The sequence below is a fragment of the Moschus berezovskii genome, chromosome 3, assembly GCF_049115385.1.
Source record: "Moschus berezovskii isolate FMDL1 chromosome 3, NW_MosBer_1.0, whole genome shotgun sequence".
Lineage (NCBI taxonomy): Eukaryota > Metazoa > Chordata > Mammalia > Artiodactyla > Moschidae > Moschus > Moschus berezovskii.
In genome coordinates this window covers 87,148,793-87,169,664 of record NC_142462.1, presented here as the reverse complement: position 1 = coordinate 87,169,664, position 20,872 = coordinate 87,148,793, and the positions used below count along the sequence as shown (strand labels likewise).

Below are 20,872 nucleotides of genomic sequence, written 5' to 3'. Positions count from 1 at the left end.
TGTCCGACTCTTTGCGACCCGGTGGACTGTAGCCTACCAGGCTTCTCCATCCATGGGATTCTCCAGGCAAGAATACTGGAGTGGGTTACCATTTCCTTCTCCAGGGGATCTTCCCGACCCAGGGGTCGAACCCAGGTCTCCCGCATTGGAGGCAGACGCTTTAACCTCTGAGCCACCAGGGAAGCTTCAATTTCATTAAAGGATATATATATTCTGAGCAGTGGGAAGGGTGAAGAGTTTGATCACAACAGAAATTGGGATGACTAGAGGGCCAGGGCCAGTGTCAACCACCTGGAAAGGATTTCCTAAGTTGAGAATAGTAAAGCTGTGTGGGAAAACTGTTGAAATAAACATTTGCACAGGTGGACCAGAGACAAAAGTCCAACCATAATCAAGTTGAGAATAGGAACAAAGTACCCAAATGGACATAGGATCTGAAAAGGGTCATAATTGGTAGAGACGTGTAAATCTAATGATCACTAATATCTATGTTGAAGATACGTGGAAATCACTCAAGATTTCTAAGAAAGTGTGTGACATAACCTAGGAGACAAACCCTCAGGCACAGGCTGGGAACAGATCAGACAGATGCCTTGTGACCTCTGTGGGGACAAACAGACAAGAAGGGCTTCCAGTTTTCAGATGATGAGTAGCCAAAGTGGACTCCGAGACTGACTTTCCCTACTATCCAGTCTTCTAGGGACTTTCTCCTTATAGTCTAATCTCAAAGAATTATGAAGAAATACAATCAGTTGATAAATCTTCAAAACCACAAAGCTGAATAGAACACAGGTGCAAGCGTCAACATCATGTTGATTTATTACATTGTGTATGCTTCCCATCCTTCTCCTTCACCAATACAATTAATTCAGAATGAATTACATAAATAGCTTCAAGTATTCCTGGCGTCTGGTTGTACCAGTACTTCCAGTATAGCATGAGAACGTGATTTGTCAGAGCCATTACTATTTCACCAGTCGTGTAGAAAGTACAAAATGTCATTTTAGCTGAGACTTTGGTAGTTGTCCAGTAATTCTAATAATTTCCTGAACCATAATGTCACTAGGCTGTATGTTCTTGTCTGTCGTACTCTAAGGACCCCAGCAAGTAGGCAGTGCCTCAAAAATGGCTTATTGAAACCATTTTCACAGATTTGTTAAAAGATTGGATGGATGGATGGATGAAAAACCTAAAAGTTGCTTAGGTTATATCCAGTTGATTATTTTTTTAACCTGATGCAGTTTTCATATAATACTGTGCATTATTTAATGAAGCATAGACAAGGGAATGGCATGACAGTTAAAGGGTCAATAGAGCACTGTGAGTTTTGCTTGGAGCACAGTGACACCACTATTCCTTTATTCTCTGGGCTGTGAAGCTCAGATAATCAAGGCCTTTTAAACACCTTCCTATCTTACCCAGTTGGATGAAGCTATAGCAGATCTCAGAATGTTTTAGTTATCCAGGCAAGCGGTATGTTTTGTTCAATTTTTCTATATAATTCTGGGCACGGAAGCAAACTCTTTGTCTCATTGAAAATCAGATTCTCCTCTTGCATGAAATTAAATACATGACTTTAGGGATTCAGCTTACAATCTCCACAATAATATGTTTGATAATGTTTAATAATCTTTCCAGAAGACTAAGGAAGAGAGGTATCCTCTTTATAATACCCTGCACTGGGTACTATATTGCCTTCCCAGACTTGCCACAGCAAATTTTCACAAACTGAGTATTCTCCATTCTGGAAGTCCAAAATCAAAGTGTCAGCAAGGAGCTTCCCTAGTGACTCAGTGGCAAAGAATCCACCTGCCAACGCAGGAGACATGGGTTCGATCCCTGGTCCAGGAAGATCCCACATTCTGGGGAGCAACGAGGCCCGCGTGCTACAACTATTGAGCCTATGCTCTAGAGCCCAGGATCCACAACTACTGAATCCATGTGCCACAGCTGCTGAAGCCCACATGCCCTACAGCCCATGCTCTGCAACAAGAGAAGCCACCACAACTGGAGAGTAGCTCTCATAGCAATGAAGACCCAGCAGAGCCAAAAATAAGTTAATAAATTAAAATTTTGTAAAAGTGTCAGCAAGGACTTATTCCCTCTCAAGACACTAGGGGACAATGCTTCCTGGCTTCATTCAGCTTCTGCTGGCTCCAAGCATTCCTTGGCTTATGGGAGCACCACTTCCATCTTTGCTTCTGTATCTTCTCTTCTGTCTCTTATAAGGACCTTTGTCAGTGAATTTAGGGCCCAACTGGACAGTCTAAGATGATCTCAGTTTGAGATCCTTAATTATATCTGCAAGGACCCTTTTTCCAAATAAAGTCATGTTGACAGGTTCAGGGTTAAGGAATTGGATGCATCTTTGGGGGCACATTCAACCCAGTACAGATAATCTGCACAAAGTTCTGGAATAACTTTCTCTGAGAGGGAGTCACCCATTTGGCCCACCATATTGCCACATTGAGGAACAAGCAGCTCTGGTCTTACTCCTTTGCCTTCCCACAGGACTGATACTAATGGGGGCACTTGGCAGGGACCAAGGCTAGGCATTCATTTCAGTTGCTAATTAGCAATCAGAAGGTCATATCCTGTCATTATCTTGTGTTGGCATCTTTTTCATGACAGATGAAGAAAACTTGAGATTTTCTCAGCTAATTTGCAACGCTGTTTCCACACACAGGGAAACTAGGAAAGCCAAACATAAATCATGCAATATTTAAACAGTTTGAGAGGGCATGAGGGAGGCAATTGTTTATCCATTCCTTGAAATAGCATCTGAATTAAAGGCATAAAGAATAGACCTAACTTCCTACTGTATAGCACAGGGAACTATATTCAATATTATGTAATAACCTATAAGGAAAAAGAATCTAGAAAATAATATATGCATACATACATATATATGTGTAACTGAATCACTGTGCTATATACCTGAAACTTACACAATATTGTAAATCAACTATACGTCAATTAAAGTTTTAAAAAAAGAGACAAAACAAATACACACTAGTTTGGATTTAACAGCAACAGAAAAAATAATAGACCTAACTTTCCTAACCCCAGTGGCCTTGACCTACATTCCACTCCAGCCACCTGCTCCCACAATGGCCTTCCCAAGCTCATTATCACCCAAAACTGTGCCATATCTGAAACTAAAACTCTAAAATCCCTACTTCAATCATTCCACAACCAGTGTTCCCACCTCCTCCCCTTACCACAGCTGCTCACCAAGTTCATTTGCACCTCAGACTCACCATCCGCTGCCCATCTGGCATGGCTTCCTTCACCCCAGGCCTCCTGCATGCCTCCTGTCCCTGAACACAATTCCTTCTCCCCTCCATGCTTACACTCCATCTGATGGGCTAAATACCACCTTAAATCAATATGTAACTCACTCTTCCATGTCCAGGGCCAGAGCTGTTTCCTGCGCCTTTAGTATCAGATCAAATGAGATGATCCTGAGACACAGTACAATCCTAAATCATATTCTCTGACCTCAGCAGGTTCTACAGAAAAACTCACCAGTCCTTTGATGCATCTTTCATTCCCTGTCTTGAAAGCTTCAACCAACCAGATTCCTTCACTTTGAGAAGATAACTTCAGATCTTGCAGACATGGAAGCACTGAGAAGGACCACCTCAATTTCCCACCACAATTACAAATACCCCCCAACCCTACCACTGCCCCTGCATTGCCCTCCTCCAGTTCCAGGCAGATCCCTCCACTGAGCCCCTGGACCCATTTGTCCCCAACTCCTCCACACCCTCCTCCATCTTTATACTTTACCCTCTCGTCCTGCTTACAGCTCCTTTCCTTCATCCTCTACTTCACCTACTAAAATCTGACTGAAGTATTCAGCACTGAAATTGCTCTTTCTTTGAGCAGTAGACACCCACTGGTCACAAACTTAGAGGAATATTATTCCTCCCTACCTTAATGGAAACATCACTGCAGTAGATATGAACTCCTACCTGGAAGTCTCTGGAAGTCTGCTCCCTTAAATCCTGAGACACCGAGGTCTTCTAGTTTTCCTTTTATCTCTATTATATATAAATAAATATTTATAACTTTATCAGTAGTCAACATCCATTGTAAAAAATTTAATGGGCATGAGGAAATATTCCACACAGAAATTAATGCTATTAATATTTTTACTTAAGTCCTTCCATGCTATTTTATTAGATGGATGGATGGATAGTTGGATGGATGGACGAATGGATGGATGGATGGACAAGTGAACAGACAAATAGATGGAAAGACATAATTTTACATAAAATACAGCAGAGTACATCATGCAAAATGCCAAACTGGATGAATCACAAGTTGGAATCAAGATTGCCAGGAGAAATAGCAACCTCAGATATTCAAAGATATCACTCTAATAGCATAAAGTGAAGAGGAACTAAAGAGCCTCTTGATGAAGGTGAAAGAGAAGAGTGGAAAAGTAGGCTTAAAACTCAACATTCATAAAACAAAGATCATGGCATCCAGTCCCATCACTTCATGGTGAATAGAAAGGGAAAAAGTGGAAACGGTGACAGATTTTATTTTCTTGGGCTCCAAAATCACTGTGGACAGTGACTGCAGCCATGAAATTAAAAGATGCTTGTTCCTTGGAAGGAAAGCTATGACAAACGTCGACAGCATATTAAAAATCAGAGATACTATTTTGCCAACAAAGATCTGTGTAGTCAAAGCTACAGTTTTTCCAGTAGTCATGTACGGATGTGAGAGTTGGACCATAAAGAAAGCTGAGGCCTGAAGAATTGGTGCTTTTGGATTGTGGTGCTGGAGAAGACTCTAGAGAGTCCCTTGGATTACATAGAGATCAAACCAGTCAATCCCAAAGAAAATCAATCCTGAATATTAATTGGAAGGGCTGATGCTAAAGCTGAAGTTCCAACATTTTGACCACCTGATATAAAGAACTGACTCATTGGAAAAGACCCTGATGCTGGGAAATATTAAAGGCAAAAGGAGAAGAGGATAGCAGAAGATGAGATGGTTAGATAACTTCACTGACACAGTGGACATGAATCTGAGCAAACTCTGGGAGATAGCGAGAACAGGGGAGCCTGGTGTGCTGCATTCCATGGGGTCACAAAGAGTCAAACATGACTTAGCAACTGAACAACAGCAGCAAACAGCAGTTGAATCAGAGTTTTCTGTTTTATGAACTTTATTCCGTGTCCAAACTATGAATTTTAAATCTGTGTTTTTATCCTGATTTCTCTGTTGAGTATCAAATTCTTACTTAACATTGTCACTTGATCCTCCTCCAAGTTAACATCTAATCTCTCCCAGGAGCCACTTCCTGTCGTCCTTCTCTTTCTGCTCACATGAAGCTTCCTCTTATCAATTTTCCCTTCAAGATGTTCCTCACAATTGCCTGGATGTACTGTAATGCCCTCTGATGTGTCCCATTTTCAAATCTATCCCTCACATGGCTGCAGGTAGATTTCTCTAAAAAGCCAAACCAAGCATATCGCTCCCTTGCTTAAGCCCTTCAGCAGGTCCCCATTGTCTAACAGTTTAAAAGCTGAACTTGTTGGCCTTGAAAATAAGACCTTCCAGGATGTCCTGCTTCCTCTTTCTTCAGCATAATCTTGCCCCTTCTCCCTCTTTTCGTTCTAGTCATTGTGAATTTCTTGCTGTCCTAAACACATTCTGTTCTGTGCCTGCCTCTTTCTTCATATGATCTTATTTTCTTGGAAAGCCCTTTCCTGCTTTCTGAAGCAGACTAACTTCTACTCATTCTTCAAAGTTTGCCTCAGTCATCACCTCCTCTGGGAAGCCTCCCTAGATTTAATCCCTCCCAAGTCAGCTAAGTCTCCCTTCTCTAGATTTGCACACATTCTGTGCACTCTTCTATAGCACATGTTAGTTACATGGTAATGAAATGCTGCATTGCTAGCTCTCTCCACCTTCCTGAAATGTTCATTTCTTGGAATGAACATTTGCCTTCATATCTTTGCAAGCACCTGGCACATAGGAAGCACTCAGTAAATTTGTTGAAATTAAAAATGCATTTAAAAGCAATCCAAGCCTCCTTTGATGTCACACCCTCCATGTATCACTTTGGTTCACTGCTCCGCTTAAAAAAAGCATTCCTACAAAGAGTTATCTGTGCTGACTTGCTCTGCTTTCTCTTCTGCCATCTGTCCAGCTTTTCTTCCCCTTCCCTGCTCTCATCGAGGTTGCCTAATCCAGTGGGCGACTCTCAGACCTCCTATTATGTGATCTCAGAGGCATTTGACAGTCAGTCTCTGCCTCCTTCCTGAACAGTCTCCACACTCTAGGTTCTTCTCCTCACTCATCTCCTGTTCCTGCTCAGTTTACTTTATTGTCACTCCTCATCTTCCAGATCCCTGGATGTTTCATTGCTTAAGGTTCAACCCTTGGTCCACCGCTCCATCTGCATGCACTTCCAAGGTGGTCTCATCCAATTTCTTGAATTCATGTAGCTCCGTCCATCTCTACCCTGATTACGCCACATTAACATCCACAGCCTGGCCCTGTTCCTAGAAATCCTGACTAATTGGTAAAACTGCCCACTCAACAGCTCCACCCCGAAATTTAACAGGCATCACAAACTTAATAGGTCTAAGTTTAGACCTATTAGGGAACTCTCCACTTTCTCTTCTAAACCTTCTCTTCTCTGGTGTTTCCCATCTCAATAAATGGCACCACCATCTGCACAATTGCTCTGGCCCAACACCATGGACTGTCTTTGATGCCTATCTTTTTCTCACATCTCTCATCCAGGCCATTAGCATATCCTCTTGGCCCTGTCGTGAAAATATATCCCCAAAGTGACCTCATCACCTCCACCCCCACCACCCCAGTGTATGCTGCCATCACCTCCCACCTGGATGACTGCAGGAGCCTCCAAACTGGCCTCTCTCCTCCCTCGCTTGACATCCTCACACCTCTCTTCATGCTGCATCCAGAGGGGTTATTCCCAGCGTCAGTCAGTGCATCCTGTGGACCCTACGGGAAACCTGTGGTGGATTCCCATCACACTCTGGATGGACTCCACAGTCCTTCCCATGCCTGCCCATACCTGCATGTTCTGCGGCCCGGGGAATCTCTCCAGATTCACGTTCTCCCATCCTCGCTTTCTCTCTCCAGTATCCAGTCCTTGTGCCCTCTTTCCGGTTATCCAGACAAACCATACATGTTCCCACGCCCAGCATTGTTTCCCCCTAGCTTGTACTGCTCCTTCTCCTGGAGGCTCACTCAGGTCAGACATCACTGCCTCAGAAAGGATGACATAATCTGGTACATTTGGGAGGAGTTATCATCCCCTCCTGTCCTTTTCCCAAGAGAATTGTAGACCTGGAACCCAAGTTCTAGATGGGAGTCTAAAATGATGTTTGGAGGACTTCCCTGGAGGTGCAGCAGTTAGGACTCCATGCTTCCACTGCAGGGGGCATTGCTTCCATCCCTGGTTGGGGAACTAAGATCCCCCAAGCCGTGCAGTGTGTCCAAATATGAAAATATCAATAAAATGATGTTTAGTGGAGTAGGAAGGCACACTTAAGAGATCCAGGGAGTGATGAAAACTGCTCAGCGTGGAGCACAAAGCCTGGGGATTGAGACCTCCATTGCCTCAGAGAGCCCAGGAGAGGCAAGCAGTGCCCATGTGTCAGAAAGAGAACTGTGATCACCTATTAGGATATCCTGCCCTGAAGAGGGTGGCTTTGTCCCATACACCTCAGTGGACATCTGGCAACATCTGGAGGCAGTTTTGGTGATCACAACTTTGAGGGGATAGGTGGCACTAGAGTCTAGTGGCAGAGGCCAGGGGTTGTGTGAAACACCCTGCAGGGCACAGGGCAGTAAACGTCAACTGAGCTGCAGTTGAGGAACTGGCTCTGTTCTTTTGAGAACCTCTGGGATCTCTTAAAGGACTTTAACCCCTGCAAATCTTGGTCTGTTGCCAGGAAGCAGTGATGGGGCAAGAACCCAAAAGGAACAGGGATGGAAAACATGACTGCTGTGGAGAGAACCTTCTAGAACTCAGCCATCAGTCTGCAGGAGGTAGACCATGCACAGTATGGGTGTAGTTGCAGAGTCATAGCTTGGGAGGCAGGCCGTCATGATGGTGTCTAGGGGGCATTCAGGCCCAGGGCAGTTTTAGCAGCCCTCAGGTTTCATTCAGTGACAACAAAATACTTTTGAGCCCCTGGGATTTGCCAGTGCAGTGCTGGTTCTGACAGTTGTTTGCGCTCCAGAAGATGCTATGGTGTTTGGAAGAGACCACCAAAGTCTGCAGACTGTGTGCTGGCTTTTGAGAAGACCTCAGAGTCCTGCCAGCTGTTCTTGTATCTGCCCCAGCCCCTCACCCCTTCCTCAAGGGAAGTAAGAATCAAGCATGCTATCACCTAGTGTCCAGCTCTTTACAGTTCTCTAATACATTGGGTTGGTCAAAAAGTTCGTTCAGGTTTTCCGTAAAAGCTTGGGGAAAAACCCGAACAAACACTTTGGCCAACCCAATACTATCTGATGCCCTTTTCAGGCAGGAAGGCCAGGAGATGGGGCCAGCTTTGGGTCTTTCAAGGCTGAATCTGGGACAGGAAGTATCTCTGATGCTGAGTCATGCAGAGAGAGATTGATAGCTTACAGGTCAAGAAAACCCTAAAAAGGTCACCAGAACCTACAGACACTGTGGGATAATTGTTATCGGGCCAAGATTAATGCTAGAGATTCAAACCAGAAAGACCATAGCAGAACCTTTCAGACTTGAATCGTTGCCTGGGTGCTACTTTGAGGGTGTTATTCCATTTTTATATCACTTTCATATAAGAGGATTAACAAGAAGCCTTTTAAAAAGGTTTTGCTGCACTATCCAAAATGTCCTTCCAGAGTAATTTGGTATTTCTATAAAATTTTATTGAAGTATAAGTTGATTTATACTGTTGTGTAATTAGGCCTTTTATTTTCTTCTCTTGACAAACCATCCTACTTCCCCTTCCATAAATATGATCTGTGAACAAGAAATTCCTCTCCCAAACATCCTGAATTCTTTGCCATTATGCAAACTGCTTTTGTTTAAACAATCAGTTGAAAAGTACACCGTGAAATCATTACATCCTACCTCCTGCTAAAACATGTTTCCGTGCAAAGTTTTGTTAGAGAGACGGACGAAGGAGAGAGAAAGAGAGGGAGAGACCTGCCAGTTCAGCTTCTGGGGGTAAAACATTAATCACATCCATCCATTGACTCAGTGGCCTCAAATCTCTGCAGTTTGATCTTTCTGAATAGAAACCTACTCTAGATATTAGAAATGTGAACAATTAGCTTCATTGAGCAGACTTCAAACGGTGCTTCAAAAATTTTCAGTAGGTTTGTACTGAAAAGTACGAAGCAAAAGTTTGCAGTTCTGCAACAGCAGGAATGTGCAGGCTAGTCCTCTGGTCCAATCAATCCATATTCTCATCCTTCAGTCAGGCCTCGATGTGTAGTCTAGGGTCCTGAGCCTGGGAAAGAGATCAGACATGCCATCTCTGAATGAATGCCCAGGTAGGCTGACTCTGCTAGTGGGAAGTCTTTCAGCAGTTGCCCTACAGTAGATGCTACTATGATCCCATATGCAGATGAGTAAACTGAGGCTCGGGGATGGTGAGCAGCTTCCCAAGTCACACAGGTCAGAAGTGTTAAACCGAGACAGCCTGATATCAGAACTTTCAACTTTGTCCTCACCACCACACTGCCTTTCTTGGATTATTGGCAAACTGCCCAAAGAGGAATGAATCAACAGTAATTCACTCAAGGGGAGAGTCCTGTCTTTGCTGGGCCTTTTAAGCCATGTGAGAAGATGTGCTAGAAATGTGTGAAACTCCATTGCCTTTGAACACTCACTACAGTGTACAAAACTCAGATGGAAGTGAGATAAACCCTTGCCAGTAACATTGGTTGCTGTCAGATCTCCTGCCATGATCTCCCTCAGCGTTGTTAGGAAAGCTCAGAGTGGCTGCAGTTGCTTTCATCAGAGGTAATTCAGGTTCATCTCCCAAATGTCTGGTGAGGTGTTGATGAGACTGCTTAAAGAGTGACATCTGCCCATTTCAAAGTTTCTCCCATGGTCCCAGAGTTGACTGGCTGTGTGCTGTCCCTGCTCCAATACCAGTAAGCAGATGGGTAAGGATGAAAACCACTTAGGTGTTCATCAGAATGGGAAGGGCTAAACCAAGCACAAGACATTCATAAAAATGAAAGACTTTGGAGTTCATTTAAATTGGATGATGAAAACCTGGGTTTGCAGATGTGTGAGGATCTGTAGGCTGGGCTGTGGTGTGAAATGAAGCTTTAGAGGAACAAGAGTGGGAAGGAGACTCCACTTTCAAAAGCATGTGTGTGGTCACCACTGATACTTTGGGGGAAGGACCCACCAGGGTCAAGGATGTTGCTTCAGGAGATGGAGTTAATGCATTTTTATCGATATTGTCTATGTTGCTTATATTTTTCTTTGTACTAAAAAATACCCAATTCTGTTATTTTTCTTTGACAAGAGGGTAAGGATTGGTGATACTAAAAATGAAAACTTGCAGTGTATTAAAAACCAAGGATTTGAAAAGAACTTCATGTTTCTGCAAACCACAGGGTGGGTGGGGTTGGGTTCAGAAATCAAGCTGCCCATGTTCCTGCCCTGAAGTAAGACAGACCAGGCCTTCTCACAAGACCCATGTTTGATTGACTATCAGTAGAGGAGTTTTTCCTATTAAATATGGGGTTCATGGTATTTTGCTATACGATGATCTAATTGTGATGTCTAAGGTCCAAATGGGTTTCTGTGAAATCATCTCTGATCAGTAAATAAATAGAAAAAAATGGTTTGTGTGTTTTTTAAAGTCAGTACCACACCTTAAGATGATGGCAAATCAGAATGTCCTAGGGAGTTTTCATGTGACACCAAGAGGGAGCTAGAGGAAAACACTCTCTTCCTCCATCCCCCATCTCGAGGATTACTGATGGAGAGACGCCTCATTTCTGACCCTCCAGGGTGTTGTCTTCTTCAGGTAGTTAGGATGGAGGAAAGGCTGAGCCCCACCATCTAGTACCAGGGTACGGTCACAGTGAGACCCAGCCTGGTGTAGCTAGCATGTGGATTTAGACATGCCTGGGACATGCAGTTGGGGGACATGCCTTGTCTCCTCATGTCCTCCACGTCACATGTGCATGTATCTGCTGAGTTACCTGATAGCTGAGGCCTGTCCAGTGAAAAGAAGTGGTATAGTGCCCATCACTGGAATCAGACCCTGTGAGTACATCCCACATGCTTAGGAAGGAGGGGGAACCAACAGGAGGCACACTGCAAGCAGGGCATCTGGGGTTTCAGAAGTGATTGATCCAAGAAAAGCAGAAGAGCCACCCAACAAGTGGCCAACAGCATTGAGGTTCAGATGTGAATGCGTGGGGTTAGGTGCCCCTTAGCCCTCCACGACTTTTTCAGCCTGGGGATGAAAGGAGAGGGAGTGGCCCCATGAAACCCTCAGGGGCCCAGCAACTCTGCTGTGAGGCCCCTCTGACCCCAGCAGGTCAACACAGAGGAGCTGTTTCCCTACCAGCCCTACAGAAATGAGCCCAGGCCACTCGGAAGAGCACGTCTTGGGCAGCAGCCTGGGGGCCAGTGGCAGCAGTGCCAGAGCCTGCAGCTCAGTACCCATCCTTGGGGGTGTGCTGAGCTCAGTGTACCTTCAGGAATGGCAGCCCATGACAAAGGAGGAGCGTACCACACCAGGAGCAGGACTGGCCTGCAGCCTCAGAGAAGACCCCTCATGGGTCCCCTGAGAGGAAGGGGTGCCTAAGGCCCTGCAGATTCACATGGATGGCGGAACGGGGCTCTTGAACTGGAGACCCTGGGGCCTGTATAAATAAAGTAACACATGCCCACCATGCACTGGGGAGGAGGAGGCTGCTCCTTCTGTAGGGACTCACTTCCATTGATCCTTCAGTTCAGTTCAGTTCAGTTCAGTCTCTCAGTCGTGTCTGACTCTTTGCGACCCCATGAATCACAGCACGCCAGGCCTCCCTGTCCATCACCAACTCCCGGAGTTCACTCAAACTCATGTCCACAGAGTCGGTGATGCCATCCAGCCATCTCATTCTCGGTCGTCCCCTTCTCCTCCCGCCCCCAGTCTTTCCCAGCATCAGAGTCTTTTCCAGTGAGTCAGCTCTTCGCATGAGGTGGCCAAAGTATTGGAGTTTCAGCTTTAGCATCAGTCCCTCCAATGAACACCCAGGATTGATCTCCTTTAGAATGAAATGGTTGGATCTCATTGATCCTTAGAACTCTTTATTTGTGCCTAGTAACTTAGATCAAAACAGGGTATTTTTTGCTTAAATAATCTGGATAGTTTCTCCAATAATCAGTCTAAAGAAAAGGACTTTCTATCCGTCTCCTAATTCCTACACATTACCAACCTGTGTTGACACCAGACACAATCAATTTCCCAGCAAGTAGTTGTCCAGGCTGGGTGAGACAAAGGAGATGTACAAGCCCTGGAAGATGTTTTCTTGTTCGTGAGATTGTCAAGGCAATTCATCAACCTGGAATGGTTTGCCATTCCAATCTCTGCCTTCTAAGCTGTTGTTTGGATTTGAATTGTACAGTCCCTGCAGTGTGCTTATACAAACACATCCCAGATCATAGTTCATCTCTCTGGAATATATTTTACTGTATGTACTCGACTGGCTGCAAGCCATCCTGTCTGTGTTTATATAAAGCCAAACCACATTATCATAGATTGCTTGCATAGCTATGAAAAAATATCGAGGACCTACTAGTTGCCCCCATCAGCCTGTGAAACCAATATAATTTTGTCTTTAGAAATTCCATCTATGCCCAACCCCATTCAAAGCAGATAAACAATTCTCAATGGGTGGTCTGCGTTGCAGCCCCCTTTGCTAAAAACAGCCCCATCTGCCTCCCTCCATGTGATCCCAGCCCCTGGTTGAGAGGCGAGCCATGGTGATCCTGGCTGTAAAGTGCTGAACAAGACACCCACCTCTGAGCTTTCCTCACCAGACCCTACTTTCAAGTTTCGTCCAGGGTGGGCATCCAACCTGAGTTGAACAATCAGAGAATCATGTTGGAAATCTGAACCTAGGTCAATGAAAGTCAAGATGGTCACTCTAGAGGCTTGAACTCCAAGCTGAAAAACATTAGCAGTGTTGGCAGTGGGAGAGAAGAAAGAAGCAGATGTTCACAGAAAGGAACAAAAGGGAGACTTCGGATGAGGGTGGAGTCACCCCAGTATCTGAGCTCAACTGCATTCCTGACGCTGGATTTCTTGAGACACCACCAGAACTTTGTAACAAATTCTCCGTTCTAATAATTACAAGGAGGTGTTGGAAGCCAACATAAAATAATAATAGCTATCACTTGAAGAATGCTGTTTTCCAGAAAAGGAAATGAAGAATAGGTGGTTAACTGCTTGCACAAGGTCACAGAGTAGGCAGCCCAGCCCCTGGACCAGAGGGTTAATTTTGCTGCTCTGTGGCTTCTCAAAGTGGGCACAAAGGAAAAGACGGTCTGGCATCAGGCAGACATGGGTCAGTGTCCTCGCTGTACCACTTCCCCAGTGCTAATTGTCGACCTGTGATTTCTGGTGGGATGAAGATAGTCACAGTCATAAACAGAGTTGTTGCAAGAATCAGTGAGATAACATGATCTGTGTTGGTCTGATAGGCATTCCATAAAAGTTATTTTTAATCTGTTTCCCATTTTTCACTTGTAGCGAACTACAGTGACTAGAACTGGTAGAATATAGTGAAGGGTGGTGATAACCAACATTCCTCCTATATATTTACTGTCAAATATGATGCTGAGATCAATATCCTTTATAATGTAAGGAAACATTCTCCTACTCTTGGTTTACTATGAAATTTTTATTTGTCTTCAAGGAAATTAATGGTGGATCTTTTCAAGAAATTTTCAGCTTCTAACCAAAAGGAGAAGGCAATGGCAAGCCACTCCAGTACTATTGCCTAGAAAATCCCATGGATGGAGGAGCCTGGTGGGCTGCAGTCCGTGGGGTCGCTAAGGGTCGGACACGACTGAGCGACTTCACTTTCACTTTTCACTTTCCACTTTCACACATTGGAGAAGGAAATGGCAACCCACTCCAGTGTTCTTGCCTGGAGAATCCCAGGGACGGGGGAGCCTGGTGGGCTTCCGTCTATGGGGTCACACAGAGTCGGACACGACTGAAGTGACTTAGCAGCAGCAGCAGCAGCAACCAAAAAAAAGAAGGAAAGAAAAAGCCATATGATTTTTGTCTTTTGATGTTAAAATTAATTTCAATGATGGAAGGCCGAATAACAAACTGTCCTTAGTTTCCTAGAATCAAACATCCTAAATCATTTGGCATTATTCAGGGAATGGACTGGTACTTTCTCTTGTGTTTCACTTAACGACTTTTTAGTATACAAGTTCAGTGTCTTTAGTTTTCTTTCCTTTGCTCTTTTCCAGATTGTATTTTGTGATTATGGTAACTCATAATGATGAATCAAGTTTTCTACCATTTTCTGGTTTCTGGAGCTATTTAAATATTTGGGGTGAAAATACCCCAACTATAAGGATATAAGCTATATCCTTATAAGGATATAGTCCTTTTTCCTCAAAGTTTTCTAGTTTGTACTATGGTTAATTGTCTATTTAAGTTCTTACTTTTTCTTGAATAGATTAGAATAATGTATATTTTGCTGGAGACTGTACAGTTTATTGAGATAGTCCATTTTTTAACATTGAGTTGAAAGTATTTTCATGTAAGACTTTTATCTGCTCCATTTCTGTGGACACTTTCTGCCCACTGAGATTACCATTTCTCTTTTTTTGTTTGTTTGTTTTAATTTGTCAGTTGGTTTGTTTTTATTTTTTTTTTGACATTTTATTTTATTTTATTGGAGGCTAATTATTTTACAATATTATATTGGTTGGTTTTGCCATACATTGACATGAATCCACCCTGGGTGTATATGAGTTCCCCTTTCTGAAACCCCCTCCCACCTCCCTCCTCTCCTTATCCTCCCTCTGGGTCATCCCCGCACAGCAGCACCGAGCATCCTGTATCATGCATTGACCCTGAACTGGCGATTCGTTTCACATATGATAATATACATGTTTCAATGCCATTCTCCCAAACCATCCCACCCTCACCCTCTCCCACAGAGTCCCAAAGACTGCTCTATACATCTGTGTCTCTTTTGCTGTCTTGTATCCAAGGTTGTCATTTCCATCTTTCTAAATTCCATATATATGCATTAGTATACTGTATTGGTGTTTTTCTTTCTGGCTTACTTCACTATGTATAATAGGCTCCAGTTTCATCCACCTCATTAGAACCATTTCTCTTTATGAGGCCTTCCGGAGCCACCTCTAAGGGAGGCAGGTTCTTGGCAGGCATTTGCTCTCTTCCCACATTGGGCTGTGTTGCCATCTCCCACGCGTGGCCACAGCCCCATATCACGTTAGGAACATCAGTTGTGATGCCTCAGAGTCCATTAGAGTGGGTAAACCTGCATGGGGTAGGAGTGAACAGTGCTTTTAGATAGAGGACTGTAGCCGCCAGGTTGGAGACCCGTCAGTAAGTGGGATATCGGGAAAGACCACCAGGGGATGCAATGCTGATGGCACAACCTGGCCTCAAGGACTATAAGCTGTTCATCTGCTCCATGGGCCTCCCCATCCACGGTGCCCCCATAGCACCTGTACTGAGATTCTGCTCACCTCTCATCTCTCCAGAGTCAGTAATATTTGCAGGTTATTTCATGCAAAAAGAATGGAGAAGCCTGATGGGTTACAGTTCGTAAGGTTGCAAAGAGTTAGACATGACTGAGCAACTTCACTTTCATGCAAAAAGAATAGACTACTTTAAAGATGGCAATTTGAAGTGTTATTTATGATTGCACTTGTTACAGAATCTGATAATCTATTCATTTAAACCATTTTCATAGCAGTTACAGAGTACAAAGTCGTTTTAGTCTAAGAAGAGCCTCATGAAAGGTTGTGGAGATGGGTTAGTTGAAAATTCCAACAGGGGGCCTGAGAAAAGTCACAGCTAAGACTATGTTTAGGTGAACATCTAGTTAGATAGGAAGAGACAGGAAAGACCCCCTTAGGTCTCTGGACACAGGTACCAGAGATGGGCAGAGCCCAGGGTGAGGGAGCCAGTGGGCTTGACCAGACAGAGGGAAGCTGATTTAGGAACAGGGCAACAGTGGGACCACGCTCTCAGGAGCTGCAGCATGCAGCTAGGCAGGTTGTTGGCAAACAAAGCCAGAAAACTGTTTGCTCCAACAAGGATTTAAATCGGTGAAGACCCTTACATCTGGAGGTGGCCAGGTCTGTACAACCAGTTCCTCCCAGCAGAGACCTTGTTCTTCGTGTGTGGCCATGTAGGCTCCATGTAGGTCATGTGGCCCGCTTACCACACTGGGATTCCACATACCTCACCTCTCTGACCATGAGCGTGATCGCCATATGTGAGTCATGTTCAAGTTCCCCCACCTTCCAGCATAGGGTCAGGCACACATGAGACCTTCGGGTGGTATCTATGGAATGCTTGAATGGGTAGAATGCACAGTCCAAAAAACTTTCCATATCCTTGGGTTCAGATCCTCAGGTTCAATGCTGGCAGTTTGTCCCAGAATTCCCCTTCACCAGCTCTTTTCTTCTCTTGGGTCCTTATACAGTCAGGTCTGAGAAGAGGATTCCAGTAAAATGACTCCATTCGGTTACTTGAGGAGGTATGTTCATTTAGTACATACCAAGTTCATAGCCATTGTTCTTGGTAAAGAATAAAAAGAATGGGTGCCTCTCTTGTGTCATCACCTGGCAAATTTTTGAAGTGGCTTAAGATGAATACTACAAAGAAACACATCAACTAACAATACATGGCTCTGCCTTATCTGTGTTCTAGGTTCAGGTTCAGTGGTAGAATCCTAGGCCTGGCTCTGATCCATCAGTACCTTCTGGATGCTTTCTTCACAAGACCCTTCTATAAGGCACTCCTGAGACTGTAAGTGTCCCCCACAGCCCTGCCTGCAGGACCAGAGGCACCGACCTCCCTCACTCGTCTGGCCCTTTTGTCACTGTTTTCCCTACTTACTCCTGTTAGGTTTATGGTGATTTACTTTTCTGAGTGCTTAAGCTATCACATAAACCTTTTAGTCCAATAAAAAGACATTTGGAGATTTCATATAAGCATAAGAGAACATCATATACCAGATATAAATCAGTTTATATAAATAATTATAGTAGCATTAAGAGCACTGTATGAAACTACTAAGCAGAATTGATCTGTCCTTGTATGTAAATCATTATGCTGTACACTCTAAACTTATACAGTGCTGTATGTCAATTATATCTCAATAAAGGTGGAATAAGATAAAAGAAAAAAATTGATGTATAACTTGGTTATTTTTAAATGATACTCTTCTCCAATGGCCATGGAGAGTCCCTGAGTCAATAATTGCTTTGTATTTGTTATTTTAAACATTTTAATACTTTATTTTCCAATTACTGAATAAACTAAAGGTTCATCAATGTATTCAAAACTATCAAATCACTAAAATACACCTGTGTTGCTTTAGCCTAGAGTGGTATAACCATATTTTGGCACGAGGTCTGAGTAAGTGTTTACTGAAACAATCTGTTTGCCTTTCTCCCTTTGAATGCACCTAGACCCTGTGATTTGAGTGACCTGGAATATCTAGATGAGGAATTCCACCAGAGCTTGCAATGGATGAAGGACAACAATATCACAGACATCCTCGACCTCACGTTCACAGTTAATGAAGAGGTTTTTGGCCAGGTTTGTGGGATGAGGGGTTTGGAAAAGACATTTTGAGTCTTATTATGGAAAAATTGCATGATATGAAATTTACCATCCTAACCAGGTTTACAGTTCATTCAGTGTTGTTAAGTAGATTCATGTGTTATACAACCCATCTCCAGAATGTCATCATCTTGCAAAATGGAAACCACGTCCATTAAATAATAGCTCCCTATTTTCCCCTCTCCCCAATCCCTGGAACCATCCCACTTTTTCTTTCCAAGAACTTGTCTACTGTAAGTATCTCATATTCAGTGGAATCATACAGTGTTTGTCTTTTTTGTGGTCAGCTTATTTCACTCGGCATAGTATCTTCAAGGTTCATCCATGTTTTAGCATGTGACAGGATTGCCTTCTTTTCTAGGGCTGAATAATATTCCATAGCATGTAAATACCATATTTTGTTTAGCCATTCAACAGTCGATGGATACCTAGGTTGCCTCCACCTTTTGAGTATTGTGGATAATGCTGGTATGAACATAGGTATGCAAATCTCTGTTCAAGTTCCTGCTTTAAATTCTTTGGGATATATACTCAGAAGTGGGAGTGTTGGTTCATGTAGTAGTGGGATTTTGTGTTTAAAAAGGACTGTCATTCATTCAAAATATAATTCTTTGAGGACTACTGCCTTTATTAAAGTTACTCATGTCTTCTTTTTCTTGTTTTGATATGGATCTAGTTTATAGAGCTTTTTGAAAATCAAATGTGATGGTGGATCAGAAAGCATTTTTGTAAAGTGTCCAATATATCTGTAAGATATTTCTCTTATCTGTACAACTACAACAATACTTTTTATCACTAGCATTCAGATATTTACTCCTCCAAAATGTATGTGTCACAATAGTATTTAATAAGAGAAGCTTCCCATTTTTTTCCTTCCAGTGTTTCTATAACGTTGAATCATCTGGCTTATAGTTTTATCAGACCAGCCTGATAGCCTGAGCAGATTTAACAATTAAGGTTTTTTGAACATCATTTACAAGAGATTCAAAAGCATATGACATGTGTAATTTTTGTAATGGAATGTTATAAGAAGTAAGCTGGGATACTTTATAAGTACCTTCATGACTGTTGGCGGTATGCTGAATCTGTGGGTGATAGTTACCCACTTAACCTTGCAGGCCACCCAACACCTGCATCTCAATCAAGAATCTTGTTCAGGTCCTGGAAAATGTTAGTGTTCTGATGCATTGTCTTTGCATAAAAATACCGCTGAAGAATACTCTTTTCCACATTTGAGAAAAAAAATAGTTTTTCTTACATCTTTAGAGACTGTATTTAAATATATTCAAGAATATGTGATTCACTTAACTGTCCTCCCCAATGTACTAGATGAACATGTAAGATACACTATTTTTTCTGCATGACTACTTTTAGCCCATCCTTTACATTTGCCCTATAGTAGGGTTAATTTGTAAAACAAACAACAACAAAAAAACAATTATTTAGCAAAATAGATTAAGACAAATGGGTACCCATCTTAAAAAACTTAAGTTAGATCCAAAACCTAACTCATTATACTTAAATTAATTCCACATGGGTGAAAAAGTTGAGCGCTTAAAAGAACAATAAAAAGATGAAAATGAAAGAATTTTTCTTTTTAACTTGCAGTAAGAAATGCTCTTGTAGATGTGACAAAGTCATGAAAGAAAAGATAGACATAGTCAACTAAGATTATTTTTTTAATACCTCATGTCAAAACTACACCATAAACAAAGTAAAAATGGCATAATATTTGCTACATTGTAACATATACCACAGACAAAAGTCTGTGTCTTTCAATATAAGAAGAGATCCTACAGGTCAATAAGAAATGATCAACAACACAATAGAAAATTAGCAAAGAATATAAATGGATAGTTCCCGGGAAAGGAAATATTCAACATCATTCACAATTTTTTAAAAATATAAATTAAAATAGAATGAAATACCATTTTCCCTCATAAGAACATCAAGAATCAGAAAGCTTAGCAGTATTCTATTTTGGAGATGGTGGAGAGAAACCGACACTCTGTACAAGAGTGTAGGTGGAAGGAAGCAGAGGTTTGTTTCACTGTCTATGAAAGGCACCCTGTGATAACCTATCCTCATTCTAAGTGCACCTGCCTTTGCCTCAGCATCTCCGTCTAGAAATTTGACCTTCAGATATGTTCACATCTCATTGAATTGACTAATGGACAGCAATCCTCACTGCAGCATTGTTGATCACCACAAAGAATCTGAACCAATCTAAATGTGCAGCAGCAGAACACTGATGAAATAAATTAGGATTCATTCACACAATGAAATAGCAGACTAGTAAGATATGCGGTCTGATTCCCCAGCCCGTCTATTTACTTATAAATCATAAACAGTAAGACAGGTAGTATAACAATAACAAAGAAAGAATAACACAGGGCTAAACTGGTGTAATCCTGAAGGAAATCAACCCTGAGTATTCATTGGAAAGACTGATGCTGAAGTTCCAATACTTTGGCCACCTGATGTGAAGAGCTGACCCACTGGAAAAAACTCTGATGCTGGGAAAAGAGAAGGGGCAGCAGAGGATAAGATGGTTAGATAGCATCACTGACTCAATGGACAGAATGTGAGCAAACTCCGGGAGATGGTAGAGGACAGAGGAAGCCTGGCGGCTGCAGTCCATGAAGTTGCAAAAAGTCAGACACAACTTAGCGACTGAATGACAACAACAAACCAGTGTAAAACAGTGGCCAATGTGTATCTTTAACTAAAAAAAAAAAGCTTTGGTGTGTATGTGACCATGATAATGAACAGTGTGTATAATATGCTGCTGTTTGGGAAGAGAAACTTGTTTTTCACTGTATGGCTTTTTATAGCACTTGAATTTTTTTTCCATGGACACATGTTATCTACTCAAAAGAAATCAAGTAAATTACAAATGACTAAATACATTAAAACTAGAGGGAAAAATAACATTGAAAATAAAAAGAGCAGTCCTTCATGTGTGTACAAGGTAGGAACTGAACAACTCAGAGAAAGTTGAAAACATTCCCAGTGATAAAAAT

At 42.6% G+C, this 20,872-nt stretch overlaps 1 protein-coding gene across 2 annotated transcripts in view; it reads left to right on the top strand.

Moving 5' to 3' along the window:
• Positions 1 to 20,872, top strand: part of HECW1 (HECT, C2 and WW domain containing E3 ubiquitin protein ligase 1) — a 478,550-nt gene that overhangs the window by 437,910 nt on the left and 19,768 nt on the right. For both annotated transcript variants that reach the window (XM_088834636.1, XM_088834637.1), the window contains 2 exons: positions 16,932 to 17,030; positions 17,696 to 17,825. In XM_088834636.1, the coding sequence (XP_088690762.1) occupies positions 16,932 to 17,030; positions 17,696 to 17,825 (229 nt within the window). The remainder of the gene's footprint in view (positions 1 to 16,931; positions 17,031 to 17,695; positions 17,826 to 20,872) is intronic.